The sequence below is a fragment of the Aulonocara sp. 'chitande type north' Nkhata Bay genome, linkage group LG3 (assembly GCF_057382095.1).
Source record: "Aulonocara sp. 'chitande type north' Nkhata Bay isolate Kocher_YH1m ecotype deep benthic linkage group LG3, A_spYH_male_GT1.1, whole genome shotgun sequence".
NCBI classification, from domain to species: Eukaryota; Metazoa; Chordata; class Actinopteri; order Cichliformes; family Cichlidae; genus Aulonocara; species Aulonocara sp. 'chitande type north' Nkhata Bay.
Genome location: NC_141346.1, coordinates 39,711,012 through 39,729,873, shown reverse-complemented (window position 1 = coordinate 39,729,873; position 18,862 = coordinate 39,711,012). Strand labels below are relative to the sequence as shown.

General features: G+C 38.8%; 1 protein-coding gene across 1 annotated transcript; it reads right to left on the bottom strand.

The window, feature by feature from the left end:
* Positions 1-253: 253 nt before the first annotated feature.
* On the bottom strand, positions 254-10,951 carry LOC147335641 (uncharacterized). Its single transcript, XM_086280557.1, has 4 exons — positions 10,615-10,951; positions 8,863-9,045; positions 6,057-6,263; positions 254-3,697 (listed from the first exon to the last, which is right to left on the bottom strand). The coding sequence occupies exons 1-4, from the start codon at positions 10,757-10,759 to the stop codon at positions 3,396-3,398; spliced, it is 837 nt and encodes a 278-aa protein (XP_086136683.1). The 5' UTR covers positions 10,760-10,951; the 3' UTR covers positions 254-3,395.
* Positions 10,952-18,862: the final 7,911 nt, after the last annotated feature.

The following is an 18,862-nucleotide window of genomic DNA, read 5'->3' as shown; positions in this document are numbered from 1 at the left end:
GACATCAAGCTTCTCAGAAATGCAAAATCACCACCCTCCTTCAGGTTCAAAGGGTTGACACCTGTTCCACCTCTGATCAGAGGGTGGATCATGACAAAACATCATCTGTCCTCAGAGTGAGTTCTTCTTTGTGCGTCTGAAGCTCACTATTGAGTGCTTGAAGATGAATCCTTACTTAGTCCTCTGCAGTGCCATGCAAACTAAGAGGCAGCAGTCACTCTGATTCATCACACACAATACTCTCATGTTGCCTTTTCCTTTCAGATTTTATTGAAAGAGAAGCCAAAAGTTTTACAGGCTGATTTGTTCTTGAACATTAAACAATATTAAAGGATATCTGATGTCTTTTCTATTAATTTTGTATAACAAATCCATTTTAACAATAATGTTTCTTGAATTTAACTCTGTTTAACGAATGTCAATCATTAATAATCAAAATACTCAAATAGTCCCTTTAAATCACCAGAATGTGCATTTAATGTCTGACTCACTGATACATGCAGTGTTGGGCAAGTTACTTTGAAAAGGTAATTAATTATAGTTACTAGTTACTTCTTCAAAAAAAATAACTGAGTTAGTAACTGAGTTACAATCTTCTAAAAGTAATTAATTACTTGAAAAGTAACTATTGCTTTACTTTAAAAAAAAAACATTTAACCCCCTGGGGTCCATTTTTAACTACTTTTGATTTTCCCTCCACATTTTACCTTTAAAAACTATTTACTTTGCCTTGTTTGGCATCATTCTTTTCAGCACAACCTCACGTGTCTGAATTTACAGTTGTGTTTTCATTTTGACATAGTGTATTAACACAGTTGATCTAACATCAGACAAAAAACATAAAATCAGAGTAGAAAAAGTGATATTTTTTACTGTAACAACCAGAAACGTGTTTATTGAATCATATTTCATAACTTTAAATGCAAATATAAATTGTCAATTTTAAAATCCTATGCACAAGTTTTGCAAACAACAAAGTTATTTGCATCCATTTACCTTTAACCTTATTTTTTTTAATAACCATTTCAAACTATTTACAGAACAATCAGCTGTTCTGCATTCAGTAAGATGCCACACAAATTATTTGTGTCACTCCAAAAACACAATTTCTGTCCACTATAAAGGAGAACATCACAGCCTGATACCTGCAGGTCTGACAGCAGCAGGTGTATCACTCCTGTTTCTACCTGGAGACAGCAGTCGCCTCATTGTTCTGACACACAACACAAAACTAACCACAACACTACACACTAACTACACAAGACAACACATTAACTACACACTCCAAACACGCTAAACGTCACAAATCTCTCACATGTCAAAAAATTGGTTTTCTTTTTTCTGCTCCGTCGCTCCTAAAACTTCCCCTGTTTTGTTGTTTGCTCATAAGCAGAGAGTGCTTGCTGCGCTGTCCTTAGACAGTAAACATGAGGAAACTATTGAGGAGAAAATGCCGCGTATATATTGTTTATCATGACTCTGGTTTTACGTGGCCTATCAACACAATTTAAAAACTGGTTTATATCACCTTGTTGCTTTGTCTTTAAGTGGTCATGTGATTGGCTTACCACGACTACTTTATTCTTCCTCAGTCAAACAGCAGCACTCATGCGATTATTTTGCCACCTTAGCTCCAGGTGTTGTGCTAGAAAGTGATCGTGATTACCGTCTGCGGGAGTGCGCGCAGCTGCTTAAAGCTGTAGCGTCCAGATTACTTACAGCTACTTCCGTGCAAATGATATAAGATGCGGTAAGCTGAACACAGCTTCAACCGTCTGTTTGTTGAAAAATAGTAACGGACCGCATTTACTTGTTAGTAACTGTAACGGCGTTGTAACGATAGGAATAGTAAGTAGTTAGATTACTCATTAGTTACGCCATTACTTGCAACGCCGTTATTCCCATCACTGGATACATGTAAGTGAAAAAATCTCCTGCAGAACAGATTAAGTTATGGCAAAGCCACAACACTAATCCAAATGACACATAAAATAAAATAAACATAGGGTTTGTTTTGTTTTATGTTTTTTTAACAATTGTATGGTGTTGGTAAAATAAATTGTCAATATGGTCATGTAGATCTTGTTATGTAAAATAAAAATGATTCTGGAAAAGCTGTAGCATCCCTCACAGGTGAATGTCAAAATAAAATCTAAAAGACAGACATCTGTAAGGGTATTCAACAAATATATACAAAAGACTGTTATTATCAACAGGAGCAACTACACGCTGTGTCAGCAAATATCAGACAAGAAATGTTTTATTTTACAACTTTGTGATGTTTCTAAATATCTTGTGTCTATAAAGAGTTCAACAAAGTGTATTTTCATATAGAAAAAACTTCAGCTGAAGCCAACTTTTTAAAATCAAACTAATACAGTGAAATTAGCTGGTTTATATTTCTAGTGGATAGTAGTATTAAATTCAGGAAAAACAAAAAAATAAAAAATAAGAAAAGCAGAAGAAAACATTTTTTTTTAGGGGGGTTGTTGTTGTTTTTTAACTGTCAGTAACCCAAGGACATCCCTGTTGTGCTGTCCTGAAACAGGGAAAGTTTAAAGATTTTGAACATCACTCATACTGAATCATTATCATTGTCTCTTTGTATTGTGTGATGTCTGCCTAACTGAACCAGTTTAAAAAAAAGAGAGCTACACCTGATTTATAGAAACTACAAATTAAATCATCAATACGCACAAACTGTGTAGTCAGATTTTAAACATATGACCATCCTCAGTGCTGTAACAAATATATAACCGTCTCTCCGTTCTCTGTCATGCTGTCTTTAGTAGTGAAGATTGGCCTGACACATCAAGAGCAGCTAACTAAATGCTGATTTGTAACACAACAATCCAACAAATGTTCCCTGTCAGTAGCACTGGGACAAAATCTCTCTACTATAACTGGAGGACAACTTACACACACTGGTTTTAGTTGGGGATATTTCTTGTTACACTAACCAGAAAGGATGTTGAACAAACTGTTTGGATCCTTGCGTCACTGAAGTATTGTTTTGTTATGTTAATAAAATGTTCTAAAAGCCTAAATTCTTCCTCTCCAAAAACCGGAGCGCAAAACAAAAACCCACCCCTACAGCTACCAGATCAATCAGAAAACGTCTATTTACGCTATTTACAATCTATACAAGACAACTAAGCTCTTTTCGTCATGGAAACCTGGTCACACACAGCACACAGCTAAACACAAGGTACAGGGCTAAAAACCCAGCCTGTTTGAACACAGGAACGGGTCCCAATTTATAGTCAGCCCTATTTAGTCTTCAACCAATGGTCAGCCTCCACCTGGAACTTACATTAGCACAAACAGCAGAAAGAATGAACTACTACACCCTCAGGTGTAGCGAGCAAAGACGATACACAAAATCATGACCTGGATCATAACACTGTACACTTGTTGCCATTATTGGCACAAAGCTCACTATTTTTCTGAGTAGGACATTGACCTGTTGTTTCAAAATTGCAAAGTCTTTCCATACTTATGTTTTTGCCAGTCTTGTCAACCATCCCACTGTTTTCACTGGTAGGCAAAACATCTGGATATCCTCCTCCTCCTCCTCCTCCTCCTCCACGAACCTTTAACACTAACATGATGGCAGACAAGTGTTGTATTCCATAACTCGATAGTAGGGCGTCGTCATCTTCCATATGCTGATCAACAGAAGTCATACACAGATCCTCTGAAACAAACACACACAGAGTAATATTTTACATTTATTCATGTTATTTACCAAGTTTGGGGAAACTGATGGATATTTATTGCAATCAATTTTTATTCTAAGAAAAATGTTACATTTCCTTCATCCAATTTAATTCAACCTCTAAATTTAGCTTGCTCTCGAAAACTAACATTAAATATATATATTTTTAAAAATAGCTATTTTTTCAAACATTTTAGGATATTTTTGGACTCACATTTTTGCCCAATAACGGGTTTGAAATTAAACTCAAGAAACAATTGAAGTGCAGAGTTCCAGTATTAATTCAAGGAGTGAATATATGATAAAACACAGGAAATAATGCAGGAGTTATTCACTGCCACCTGCACAATAGAAAGTCCTTGCATGCAAACCTACCATTAATAACGTATCTTTGCACACTTCATGTGGTGTGCTTTTTTATATCTTCTAGCCAACCTGCTCACTGCACCTGGTAAATCTAAGGGATGGGATCACCCCAACTTTAATTGTGCCTGCAAAGATTTGTCCTGGATGGGCCTCTAAATTTACAAATCCTTTAAAGCCTCTCCTTCAACACTATACAGAAATAATCTGATGACTGTGCTGTACTAAGGAGGGTGTCCATCAAAAGTTCTCAGAGTCAGGCCCAAAAGTATTTTGACTATGGCATGATTCTTTTGTAATTTTGCATCTAACCACCGCAGTGTATTTTAAATAACACCTTAAATATTTGATTGAAGTGCACAGCCTCAGGTTTAATTCAAGGAATTTTACAAAAGTATTACATTAAATATTTATAAATTACTGCCTTTTTTTACATTTACATGTCCCATTTTCAGATGCTCAAGAGTAATGGACAGCTGACCAGCAAGCAGTTTCATGGCTAGGTGAGGCTCTGTCCCTCTTTATTTCACCATAGCTTACACAAATAAAAGATCTGGATTTAATTCCAAAGTTTTGAACTTGGTATCCTTTACTCTTTTACTCTTAATAGAGTATGTATAGTACTTATAGTTTACTTTTACTTATAGTTTCTAGTTATGTTTAGTAATTTGAATGGTCTTTTATTCATTAACTGTGAAATTAGATGGTGGAATAGCAATAATTTTGTTTGTTTGCAAATATACTAAAAATGCATCGCTGGCATGTGTGTTGTTTAGGACTCTGAAGTTGAGTCTTAAGGACACTGCCACTTTGAGAGACTGACTTTGTTTTTGTAACTGGTCCTTGTCACAGTCTGGCGAGGGCAGACTGTAGGGGTTGACAAAAAGACCCAAAACGCAGACTCCAAGGAACAGGGAACAGAACTTGAAATGTTAACCAAAGGCGAGCCGTTTAATATGGCTGGTAGAAAAGGTACAAACAAAGGGCAAGGCAAACTGAAGCAAAATTAACACAAACCTAAACTGGGGAATCTAAACAAACAATAAGACAAACCTAGACAAGAAACTTGGAAGCATGGCATGGGAAACATGGCGTGGACAACAGACGACCTGAACATCACACACTGAAAACAGAGGACTTAAATACACAGGAGGATGATTAGGGGAAGTGGGAACACATGGAGGAACAGCTGACTGACATGAGCCTAATGACAGGACAAGGGAAGTGAAACTAAATACAATGAACAAAGAACACACGACTCCTTCAAAATAAAACAGGAAACATGAGACAGACATGATAATACAAACTTGATAACATAAGACACGCAGCATGAAACACGAAGGGTGAGGGGAAGCTTAAATACAGGGGACGAAAACACAAGGAGTCTAATAACCAAATGAACTTAGATAACCTAATGAACAAAATAAACTCAAACTTAAAACGCTGGGTCAAAAGACCCAGGAACATGACAGTCCTTGTGTGCTCATCTTACAGTTAGCTGCGTGTAGAGACCTGTTCTATTTGTCTACCTCAGAGGATGACTCGCTGTGGTGGAAATAACTCTGCACCTTGTTATTAAGGTTTGAAAGAAGTGTTGCTGAGTTTTTTTAAACAACCTTTCATTTATAATTTATTAATAACAAAGGTTTGAAACTATAAATATTTAACTTCACTAAAGTGTTTAAACTGGGGCAATAATGTTATCTGAAATGTCATCTCTAAATCTTTATTTTTTAACCAAGAGTTGTGTTCTTCTAATAATATTTTTAGCAGGCAATTTTACATATTTATCTAAACATGCTGCATAATTTACTTTACATTTTAAAAGCTTATTTTACTGTTTCTGTGTTTACATGAAACACAGTCAATTTTAATGAAGAAGTCTGGCTGCTTATGAAGAAATGTTGAGAAATATAATGTCACTGCTTGGTGTAAGAGTTTAAATGATTTCAACATGTGGGCCTGTTTCTCTTACCAGATTCTCCAGGAAATTCCTGCATTATTTTTTCCTTCAGATCCTTCACGGTCAACCTGTTAAACTCTGCAGAGGTGCTGCACAGGTCAATCACCTTCATTCCGCCAACTCCAGAAACCTTGACCTGATAAATCTTCCCCTTTTGATTCTGTATTGTATAAAGCTTGCTGCACTCCGTCTGTTGGGGATAATTGTAATGACAGGAACCTAAACAGAACATGGAGAAGACGAAAGAAAAAGAAAACGTTGATCACAGTATTATGGAGCAGGCAAAGACAAGTATAACATTTCTTTTGTAACTTTCACTAACCCGGGAACTTGTTCTTTCACTGTTATTTTATACAGGTCATATAAACTAGAAAAGCTTGTGAAAAATGTGTTTTCATAGGAAAGAGGAACATATAGGGACAGATTTACTGCAGCAACACAAAGCCTTCTTTTGATGTAAAAAGTTACTGGATTTATTAAAGAGGCATGGTGACAGTTTTATGACTGAAAGTTGTGCACAGGAGTCACTCCACAAATGCATGCCGTACTTATAAAAGAAACTTCAACAGGACAAGACTCGACTGTAATACCTGCAAATAAAGGACAAAGGACACTTGTTCCCCTTTTGGACAGAGAAGACACATTTCCCCTCCTCTCTTTTATCCAGAGAAAACTGTGCCTATATTTTTCATAAAATATATATTGTTATTCGTCTGATCACAGAAAGGTTTTGCATTTCGACTGAGTTCATTTTACATGAGCTTTGGCTCAGAGAAGATGGCAATGTTTCTGGATTGTGGTCACTTAAAGCTTATTCTTTGCTTTAACCTACATTTGTTGATGGTACAGTGAACAGTGTTCACAATGATTTCTGGAAGTGTACCCGAGCCCGTGCAGTGATTTCCATGACAGAATGATGTTTGTTTTAGTCCAACAAAGATGATTCTTAAAGCTCAAAGGGCCTGAAGATGCTTGCTGTCTTCTATAAGAATCTAACAAGGGTCCAAAGTGTTCAAAATGTCAGTGAGGACATTTATCAGGAATGTTTTTGTGCCACTGTTATAGGTAACGGTTGAAAGCTTGTTCTCTTTTGTTTTACCCTGTTCTCTCTCTCTCTCTCTCTCTCTCCCTCTGTGTGTGTGTGTCAATGTGAATTCATTGTGCGATGATTTCACACTGAGGAGATTTGTTGCTGTGTAAAATTGCTGGAATGAAAATTAGCATCTTAATGTCTGACTCGTGGTTCTCAGGTGGACAAAGTGTAAAGTGTCCATTCCAGGCTGGGAATGATTTGCTGCACCAAGTGGAGGAGTTTAAGTATCTTGAGTTCTTGTTCACGAGTGAGTGAAGAGTGGAGTCAGATTCAGAGCTTGATTAGTGCGTTCATGTTTTTTCCTGCTTTTCACTGGTGAACTCTGACTCATAGTGCTTGTTAACAACTTGGGTGTATTATTCTTTGAAATATATAAATAACATTTTTTGCTTGTTTTGTTTTTTATATACTTGCATTGAATTGGTAAAAATAAATCCTTCCATCCATCCATCCATTCGCTTCCGCTTATCCTTTTCAGGGGCGCTGGAGCCTATCCCAGCTGTCATAGGGCGAGAGGCGGGGTACACCCTGGACAGGTCGCCAGTCTGTCGCAGGGCCAACACACAGGGACAAACAACCATTCGCACTCACTTTCATTCGCACATTCACACCTAGTGAAAATTTGGATTATTCAATTAACCTATCCCCACAAGCTGCATGTCTTTGGACGGTGGGAGGAAGCCGGAGTACCCGGAGAGAACGCACGCAAACACGGGGAGAACATGCAAACTCCACACAAAAATAAATACATTTTAAAAAAGGGGTTAATTTGGCCATGTAGATCCGGTAATGTAAAATATAAATTCCCCTGGAATAGCTGTAGCATCCCCTACAGATGAATGTCAAAATAACATCTACAAGACTGACACGTGTAACGGTATTCAACAAACATATACAAAATATTGTAAATGTCAGCAGGAGCAACTACATACCATGTCTGCAAATATCAGACAAGAAACGTTTTTTTTTTGTTTGTTTGTTTGTTTTTTTACAGATTTGGGATGTTTTTAACTAACTTGTGTCTATAGAGTGTATTTTCATATAGAAAAAACTTCAACTTTAGCTAATTTCATTGTATTAGCTCAATTTAAAACAGTTAGCTGGTTAATATGTTTAGTGGGAAGTGACACTAAATTCAGAAAAAACAAAAAAATAAGAAAAGCAGGGTCTTTTTTTAAACTGTCAGTATCCCAAGAACATCCCTGTTGTGCTGACATGAATCATTCACCACATTCATCATTACATCATAAATACATTTACATGAGGTGCATTAATTTGTTTTTAGTTCCCAGGCAGAGAAAGTCTAAACATTTTAAACATCACTCATACTGAATGTATCATTGTCTCTTTGTGTTGTGTGCTGTCTGCCTAGCTGAACCATTTTAAAAATGACAGAGACAGATTTGTAACACAACAATCAAACACAGGTTCCCTGCCAGTAGCACTGGGGCAGAAGCTCTCTACTATAACTGGAGGACAACTTCCACTCACTGGTTGTAGTTGGGGATATTTCTTGTTATGCTAACCAGAAAGGATGTTGAATAAACTGTTTGGGTTCTTGGGACACTGAAGTATTGTTTTATTGTGTCAATAAAATGTTTTAAAAGCCAGATTTCTTCCTTTCTGTTTTTTATTTACACTTGTTGCCACTATTGGCACAAAGCTCACTGTTTCCCTCGGTAGGTCATTGACCTGTTGTTTCAATATTGCAAAGTTTTTCCATACTTAGGTTTTTGCCAGTCTTGTCACCCATCCCACTGTTTTCCTCGGTAGGCAAATCATCTGGACATCCTCCTCTAGAAAGCTTTTCCACTAAATGGATGACAGACAAGTGCTGTATTCCATAACTCGATATTAGGCGGTCGTCATAATCCAGACGCTCATCTGTAAAGATCATCCTCCAATTCTCTGAAACAAACACACAGAGTAAAATTTGACATTTATTCATGTTATTCACTGAGTTAGGGGAAACTGATGGACATTCATTATAATCAATTTTATTCTAAGAAAAATGTTACATTTCCATCCATTCGCTTATCCTTTTTCAGGGCCGCGGGGTGCTTGAGCCTATCCCAGCTGTCTTAGGGCGAGAGGCAGGGTACACCCTGGACAGCTCGCCAGTCTGTCACATAGACACAGACAACCATTCGCGCTCACATTCACACCTATGGGCAATTTACAGTTTCCAATTAACCTATCCCCACTACGTGTATGTCTTTAGACTGTGGGAGTTCCCAGAGAGAACCCACGCAAACACAGGGAGAACATGCAAACTCCACACAGAAAGACCCAAAGAAAGCATGATGGTGGAATTGAACTCAGGACCTTCTTGCTGTGCGGCAACGGTGCTAACCACCGTGCTGCCCCGTTACATTTCCTTCATCAAATTGAATTTGACCTTTAAATTTAGGTTGGTCTCGAGAACTAACATTAAATACATATTACTTAAAAATTGCTATATTTCTAAAAATTTTAGGACATTTTGAAATTAAACTCTCCAGAAACAATTAAAGTGCAGAGTTCCAGTATTAATTCAAGGAGTGACCATGTCACAATAAAACACAGGAAATAACGCAGGAGGAGTTATTCACTGCCACCTGGACAACAGTCCTTGCATGCAAACCCACCATTAATAATGTATCTTTGCACACTTCATGTGGTGTGCTTTTTTATATCTTCTAGCCAACCTGCTCACTGCACCTGGTAAATCTAAGGGATGTGATCACCCCAACTTTAATTGTGCCTGCAAAATTTTGAAGAATAGTCCTGGCCTTGACAAAAAAGTTGATCTATTAAACTGTGCTGCATAATGCCACCTAATTTAGCTTTAGATTTTACAGTAGTAAGTTATAGCTGCTTACTTGTTTAATGTAAATATAGGATGTTAACTTGTACTGTTTCCATATATAATAAACCTTGGGATCCCCACCCAACACAGACAGTTTAATTTGTACCTTTTTTTTCTTTTCTTTTCTTTCTTTCTTTTCTTTTTTTTTTTTTTTTAAATTTGTCAGATTATATTATTTTATTTATACATTTGTCAACAGAACACAAGTTTTCACTGAAATCACAGAAAACATCTGACAGAATCCTTTGGTTGTCCCATATCCACCTGCACAGATAACAGTGGAAGTAAGACCAGGCCACTGTTTCTTACAGACCTTTGGTTCAATGAGAGACACGTCCACCACCATCAGCTCATCAACAGGTTCACCATCAGTTTTGGTTTGTCCCCATCCAGTCATCTGATACACTTGATTTTCTTTTAGGTTTATTTCAGCACGTGGAAGCTGAAGTTTGTACTCTGTGGTCTAATCAAACGTTCACAGACAGCTGGAAACGTTTGTACCCTTTTTTCGTTAATTCTTTAACCAGTGTTAATGGGCATCAGTAAAACGACTTTTCAGATACTACATTGCCGTCATCTTCGGCCATCAAAAGAAAAGTGCGTTACAGGTGTTTCCGTGTTATCTTTACCTGGGATGTCTGGAAACGTCTTCCGTATTTTTTCCTTCAGCTGTAACACTGTCATGCTCCTAAACTGCTCCTCAGTGTTGCCCAAGTCAATCACCGTCTTCCTACCCCAAAATGTACTAACCACAACCTGGTAGATTTTTCCCATTTTTAGCTGATTTGTGTGCCACAGGCTGTACTCCTTCAGTTTTGTCTGCGCCACTGGTAATGACGCTTCAGGTTGTTGTTCGGGCTCTGGGTCTGACGTCAGATGAGTTTCGAAACCTTTGTTATTATTGGTGTTATTAAAGATGTAACGTCCAACGGTTGAATGCAAACGACACCCTGGAGTTAGGAAGAATAAACGACTATTCTGACCCCACTACCGGACAAATTTGAGGTCAAATTGACATCACATCCGATATCGCAAGCTGCTATTTGCCCCTTGGCGTTTGTAACCTGGGAAGACACGACTGTAAGATCGTGCTGGTGACATTTTAGTACGGAAGCTCAGAGAATTGTTCAAATAATTATAAAAAGTTAATGGTGAACTGGACTTTACGCAGAAGCAGAGCATAAAGTGTTTTACGAGCAAACTGTTCCATGCAGGTGATATGGCCACTGTTGTAATACAGTTTATAAAGATGAGACTTTCTGGGAACTATTTTGGGGAAAAAAAGAAGAAGATTTTTTTGCTTTCGGTTTTGACTTCTCCTCATCGTTGATTTTGTATTGTTTGAGTGGTGACACCTATCGTTCAGGAGGGGACTGCAGCAGCTACCAACCCGTAAGGGCGAGCGAACATGATTTTGGCTGTGTGATGTAGGGATGGCACTCTGAATACTGGCGCTTCGCAGCTGTGCAGAAGCGCAGGTGTAAGTGCATTATATGATCCCAGTGTTCACAGCTGGCATGGCTTACCTGCTTCTTAAAGGCAGGTGAAGATTTCCATTTTAATGAAACAGTCATTTGGGCTGGGCCTTGTAATTAATGAATTTATGTTTTTGGTGCTACCCCTTCTATTTATTACAAGTGAATGTTATAATTCATTATTATTTTGCTGTGGATTGTGAAGATCAATATTATAGGCTATCCATACAGTTAAACACAGACTTCCAAAGTGTAATTAAAAAAATACCAGTTTATTCAAATGATTACCGTCAGCAATGAGAGAAGGAGACTGCTTCTCCATTGACTCATATCAGGTGACGAGATTATTATTACATTATCTCAGGAAAATCTTCGTCTGCTTAAAAGAGAAAACAAGCAGAATATTTTCGCTCTAACTTTTGCTGCATCCTCACTATAACCCCTTACAAAAACACATCCATAGTTTTATTATGGTTTAGTAATTGTTTAGCAGAGGATGACATGTTTGCACAGATTTACAAAAGGTATTGGTCAATGTGAAAATGAACGTTGGATTTAGTCAGAATTAGCCACTGATAGCTTGTTAAATTTTTACCTTTATTAAAGAAGGAAAAGACATTTCATTTTCAGACATTTTCCTTTTTTTTTACATTTTTATTAACATAATTATGTTTGAACTGATTGAAAATAAAAACTCAAACCTTTTTTCAATGTATTTTATTTTAATTTATATATTTTTTGTGTTGAATTGCTAACTGACACAGCCTCATGAATGTTAACCGAGGGAGAATAGTAAGTGCCGAATCACACTGTTCACTTGATCATAGTGATAGTCTGGTACAATAATTCGTTTTGTTTGGAACTGTGCTGGGCTTGTCTGCATCATTATTTCACAGAAAAGCATTATCCAATGTGACGATAGCTAAATTGGCCGGCTTGTGTCACTGTAGTAAAGAGACTGTAAGTGTGACCCACACAAAAAAGTAATCCCGTTACTGATTACTTATTTTCAAAAGTAATTAATTACTTAGTTACTTTTTAAAAACGTGATTTACAACCTGAATAGGTGATAAAGCGATAGCTCTTTCAGCCCAATTCTACTTTTTCTGCATAATTCATCATACAAAATGTAATCAAATGGAAAAGTCCCTTTTAAAACTTGTTTTATTAGTTTTAATCTTTTAACTTTATGCATCAAGCAAAAATTTAATTATATGCAACATTGTCTGACTGGAAGAAATTTGTTCAAACCTATTTTCTGCACATACCAGCTCATAATATATATATTTATGTTTACACTCACTCTTTCAAATAGATGCAAGTAAAACACAGCAGAAAATAAATAAAGTCAAAGACTAGCGGTCCTTTTGCTCTATTTTCACCTGTAAAGCAGGAGCAGGGTAGGCGGAGGTTTACCCTGGTGCAGGTGTGCCCCAGCGGTCAGTGGAAGGATACGGCAGTTTCTCTGTGAGTTTCCCATTACGTCGTTGCGCACTCGGTGCTTGCTCGGAAGTTTAGGGGGGTTTTTTCGCTGTAAAAAGAAGTTTTCTTCCCACGCAGTGAACAGCGGACGCTAATGTTTTTGTCACTTTTTATGGAATCAAACTCAAAGTAAGGTCAGTACTTCCATGCTTTAAACGCTGCACGCTCATACTCTCTCCCGCACTATTATCCATTGTTGATCTGCACACAGCTGTTGCCACGAATGTCGCACTCGCTTACGTCATTGTCATGAGACACTCGCAAAAAAAATCACGGTTTTAGTAACGCAGTAATGCAGCGTGCTTACGGGAAAGTAAAAGTAATCTAATTACCTTTTTTGCAATAGTAATCCCTTACTTTACTCCTTACTTGAAAAAAGTAATCGGATTACAGTAACGCGTTACTTGTAACTCTCTGGTAATGACCCATGCCGTTTTTCATACCTTGGCTCATGTGATGACAATAGTGGGTCAATAAACCTTAGGATAACCTCGAAAGGAGACAAGCACCACTACGGGTTAAATACTTGGGACTCTCCACCATTCGTTTTTAGAACTGAAGAAGCATCGTGTATAAGCGTTGAGATGCCTTCACAACAGAAACAAATTCAACTGCCCTCTTTCATAAGTTCTTAACATGACCTCAATAGACCAAAGTGTTACCCTCATCTGGGTGCACCGACATAATACTAGCAATGTGACTTGGCATTCGGCAGATTCAGAGATAAATTTCCTCACAAGGGTTATGAGTGGACTGGAAATCCTTCTACCCTCTCCAATCTTAGAAGAGGTTTACAAGTTTGTGGACAAGGCTCAGCGGGCCCGACACTCTAAAGGAAAAGAAAGACAACGCAGGAAATTTCACACCTTGCTTTCAAAAACACACACTCCTCATCCTGAACCTACACAACCCAGAGAAGAAAACACACCTGAAGACAGTCAGGAGAAATGGGTTAAGAACTTTTCAGACAGGATTCTCACTGAACCTGAAAAGAGAGTATTAGCCAAAGGACTCAATTTTGCCATTTCTCCACAACAGTTGCCCATAGTGGACCTCATCACAGCCACAGAATCTGCCATACGGATTAATAAATTATCACAGACAGAAGCAGAGCAAATCAGGATGAAAGTCTCAGCCACCCTCTCCAGCGCCAAAGTCCCTCCGTCCAACCTCACAATACAGGAAAAGAAGGCCGTCGCTTCCCTGAGCAAAGACCACAACATCACTGTTTTACCAGCTGATAAGGGAAGATGCACCGTGGTCCTAAACACTACAGATTACCATACAAAGATCACTACTCTCCTCAGTGACAACAATACCTACGAAGCCTTAAAGCGAGACCCCACAAGCAGCTACAAAAAGAAAGTTATAGCTTGCCTTCAAGACTTTGAAAAGGACAAAATTATTGACCGCCTTACATATCACCGCCTTTACCCAGGGGATGCCATACCCTGCATCTACGGACTTCCTAAAATCCACAAGGAAGCTGTCCCACTCAGACCCATAGTCAGTAGCATAAACTCAGCCACTTATAACATTGCTAAACACCTTGCTACCATCCTTGCTCCTCTCGTGGGGAACACCCCACACCACATCAAGAACTCCACCGACTTCACCGACAAGATCCAGAAACTTACCCTGGATCCAGATGAAACCATGGTGTCCTTTGATGTAGTCTCTCTCTTCACTTGCATACCCACCACGGAGGCCGTGGAGACTGTCAGAAAACGACTACAAGAAGACAGCTCCTTGGAGGACAGGACCAACTTCACACCCGATCAGATTTGCACCCTGTTAGACTTCTGCCTCACCACTACATATTTCAAATACAACAAAGGCTTTTACAGACAAAAACATCGCTGTGCCATGGGCTCCCCCGTGTCACCTATTGTAGCCAACCTTTACATGGAGGAAGTGGAAAGGAAGGCTCTTGGCTCTTTCAAAGGAAGAGTACCCAGCCACTGGTACAGATATGTGGACGACACCTGGGTCAAAATCCAGACACAAGAAGTGGAATCCTTCACTGCGCACATTAACGCTGTGGATAAAAACATCAAGTTCACCAGGGAAGACACAAAGGACAACTGTTTGCCTTTCCTGGACTGCGCTGTGCACATTGAAGAGAACGGCAACCTCAACATCGAAGTTTACCGGAAGCCCACACACATGGACCAGTACCTCCTCTTTGACTCCCATCACCCTCTGGAACACAAACTTGGAGTAATTAGGACCCTACACCACCGGGCAGAACATGTTCCCTCTAAGCCTGAAGGAAAAAAGAAGGAACACACACATGTAAAGGAAGCACTCAAAACGTGCGGCTATCCTAAATGGGCGTTCTTAAAGTCAGCAAAGAGGCACAGAAAAGAAGACCAGACACCAGCGAGGGAGGATAAGAAGGACAGACGCAACAACATTGTCATCCCCTATGTAGCTGGTGTATCAGGAAAACTCAGGAGAGTTTTCTCCAAGCATGACATCCCGGTGCATTTCAGACCCAGCAACACGCTCAGACAAAAACTGGTTCACCCGAAAGATAAAACGCCAAAACACAGACTTAACAATGTGGTGTATGCTGTACAGTGCAGCGAGGAATGCCCAGACCTCTACATTGGAGAGACCAAACAGCCACTTCACAAGCGCATGGCACAACATAGAAGAGCCACCTCCACAGGACAAGACTCAGCAGTCCATCTGCATCTTAAGGATAAAGGACACTCTTTCGAGGATGCCAATGTTCACATTTTGGACAGAGAGGACAGGTGGTTTGAAAGAGGAGTGAAAGAAGCCATCTATGTCCACTGTGAGCGACCATCTTTGAACAGAGGCGGGGGTTTACGACACCAACTCTCTGCCATCTATAATCCAGTTTTGAGATCCCTTCCCAGACGCCTTAACGCCCACTCACATCCTGGGCCATCTGATCTCAGGAATTCGCATGATAAGGTGAGGCCAGGCTTCACAATGAACTTACCCGAAACTCTGGCTGATTGGGACCCACACCCAGTTTCACACCTTGGCTCAGGCGATTAGAGGATCATCAGGGGGTCCTTTTGTCCCTCTGTGGGGGGTTACTCCCACTAGGTTTATATCTGGGACTCTCCACCATTTGACCTTACAACTGAAGAAGCTTCTCGGATGAGAGGTGAAACGTCTTCAAGTAACTTAAAGAAGTCCAGACGCTTTTCTTTGCAAGCTCCTTTGACTTTAAGCAAAATGTGTTACAGTTGTTTTAGTTATTGTGTTTAGAGCCTGTTTGACAAATATAAGCACACCAATGTTGTGATCATTGTTTCATCTAAAAAATTGTCTTAAAAAAGTTTAATTTTATATTGATTTTATTAGCTGTATGTCTGATGAGATTTTATTCATTTTTAGCGTCCTGTACAGTCATCTATGAAAATGCTCAAGGTAAGTATCTGAATTGATTTTTATATTTATATGTGCTATTTAACATAATTTAATGACTGAACCTCAATCTGTTAATAAATCTCAACATGAAATGTAATCAGATTACAATCCGACTGTCACTTTAAAATACATTAGTTCAGATTTTGAGTTTGAATGTTAGGTTAGCCTCATCTTCACTCAAATACTTACATCAACTTAGAGATTTAATTGTGACACACATTAATATGACCGCTTACACCACAACATTATTTCCAGTGTAAATAAACTGGCTGACAGTCTGGCAGCTGAATTAAGGCCACGCAGTCACAGAGTTGGGAAAAAAGGAGACTACAGATTTTCTTCTGGCTTGATAATAAATCTACAATGCAACTGATGTCTCCATCCTTAAATCCTTTGGGTTTCTTGGCTGCTGCTTGGGAACTTGAAGCTTCAGTTCCCTCCTCAGGATTTCTGTAGGACTGAAGTCTGGAGACTGGCTAGGCCACTCCATGACCTTAATGTGCTTCTTTTTTAGCCACTCCTTTGTTGAATTGGTGGTATGTTTTGGGTCAGTGTGATTCTGCAAGACCTGTCCACGACTTCAGTATTCTGGCTAGATGAAGGGTTTGTGTACAGTATATGACCTTGACCGTTGGTGCAGCAAAGTTGTCCTGTACCCTTAGTGAAAAATATCCCAAAGCATAATCTTTCCACCTGCCTGCTTGACGTGTTGTTCTTTGGGTCACACTCAGGATTTCTTTATATCCAAACACAGCGTGTCTAGTTGATATGACAGATATGATTTCGGTTTCACTGGAAAACCGCACATTCCCCCAATCATTCTCTGAATCATTTAGATGTTCACTGGCAAACTTAAGACAGGACTGCACATGTGCCTGCAAACCTGGAACAACAAAAATGATTCTGTGGGCCTTTATACTCATAATGAGCTATATGCCACATCTGTCTGGAGGCGCTGGAATCCTTACTGGTCGGTCAAATACTTATTCCACTCAATAGCAAGAAAATCAGTTTATAACTTTGATGTGATGTGTTTTAACTGGATTTTTGGTTGATATTCTGTCGCCTCCCCATTAAATGAAACAACCACAAAAATTAGAGACTGTTCATTTCTTTGTAAGTAGGAGACAAAAAATAGGCAGGTGTTCAAATAAGGCAAGGCAAATTTATTTGTATAGCACAATTCAACAACAAGGTGATTCAAAGTGCTTTACAGAGACATTAGAAACAAAAACAAATAAAAAGCTTGATTTAAAATTGATTAAAACAAGCAAACAAACTAACTAACTAATTAACAAACAAACAAACAAACAAACAAACAAACAAACAAACAAAACAGTATATAAAATCAAAACAGATAAAATCAGAACAGTAGATAAAATCAGTAGTTAATGTAAGTTTTGAAATTTAAGCTTAAAAGTGTGGATTTGGTGCTTTATTCAAATGCAGCTGAGAATAGGTGAGTCTTCAACCTAGATTTAAATAAACTGAGTGTTTCAGCTGATCTGAGGCTTTCTGGGAGTTTGTTCCAGGTATAGGGAGCATAAAAGCTGAATGCAGCTTCTCCGTGTCTGGTTCTGACTCTGGGAACTGATAAAAGACCGGATCCAGATGACCTGAGGGATCTGGAAGGTTCATACTGGGTCAGGAGGTCACTGATGTATTTTGGTCCTAAACCATTCAAAGCTTTATAGACCAGCATCAGAACTTTAAAGTCTATCCTCTGACGGACAGGCAGCCAGTGTAAGGACCTCAGAGCTGGACTGATGTGGTCCACTTTTTTGGTCTTAGTGAGGACTCGAGCAGCAGAGTTCTGAATGAGCTGTAGTTGTCTGACTGATTTTTTAGGTAGACCTGTAAAGATGCTGTTACAGTAATCAAGCCTACTAAAGATGAATGCATGGACTAGTTTTTCCAGGTCCTGTTGAGACATCAGATCTTTTATCCTTGAAATATTCTTGAGGTGATAGTAAGCTGACTTTGTTATTGTCTTAATGTGTTTTTCTAAGTTTAGGTCTGCATCCATCACTACACCCAAATTTCTCGCCTGGTTTGTGGTTTTTAGATGTATAGATTGAAGTTCTCTGGTGACCTGTAATCGTTTTTCTTTGGCGCCAAAGACTATTACCTCAGTTTTGTTTTTGTTTAGCTGGAGAAAATTGTGGCACAACCAGTCATTAATTTCCTCAATGCATTTACCAAGAGCCTGTACAGGGCCTTGGTCTCCTGGTAACATTGTGATATATATTTGTGTGTCATCTGCATAGCTATGATAGTTTATTTTGTTGTTCTTTATAATCTGTGCCAGTGGGAGCATGTAAATGTTAAACAGAAGGGGTCCCAAGATGGAACCTTGGGGAACTCCACATGTGATACTTGTCTGCTCAGATGTGAAGTTACCTATTGATACAAAGTATTTCCTGTTTTCTAAGTATGTTTTGAACCAGTTTAGTACAGTTCCTGAAAGACCTGTCCAGTTCTCCAGTCGTTTGAGTAATATGTTGTGGTC

What these genes read in the sequence shown, in the direction of transcription:
- LOC147335641 (XM_086280557.1), bottom strand. Translation starts at nt 10,759, where the DNA reads ATGGGAAAAATCTACCAGGTTGTGGTTAGTACATTTTGGGGTAGGAAG. An exon ending in GACGTTTCCAGACATCCCAG is followed by an intron (nt 9,046 to 10,614) that starts GTAAAGATAACA and finishes TGTTTGTTTCAG; the next exon opens with AGAATTGGAGGATGATCTTT. An exon ending in GGAATTTCCTGGAGAATCTG is followed by an intron (nt 3,698 to 6,056) that starts GTAAGAGAAACA and finishes TGTTTGTTTCAG; the next exon opens with AGGATCTGTGTATGACTTCT.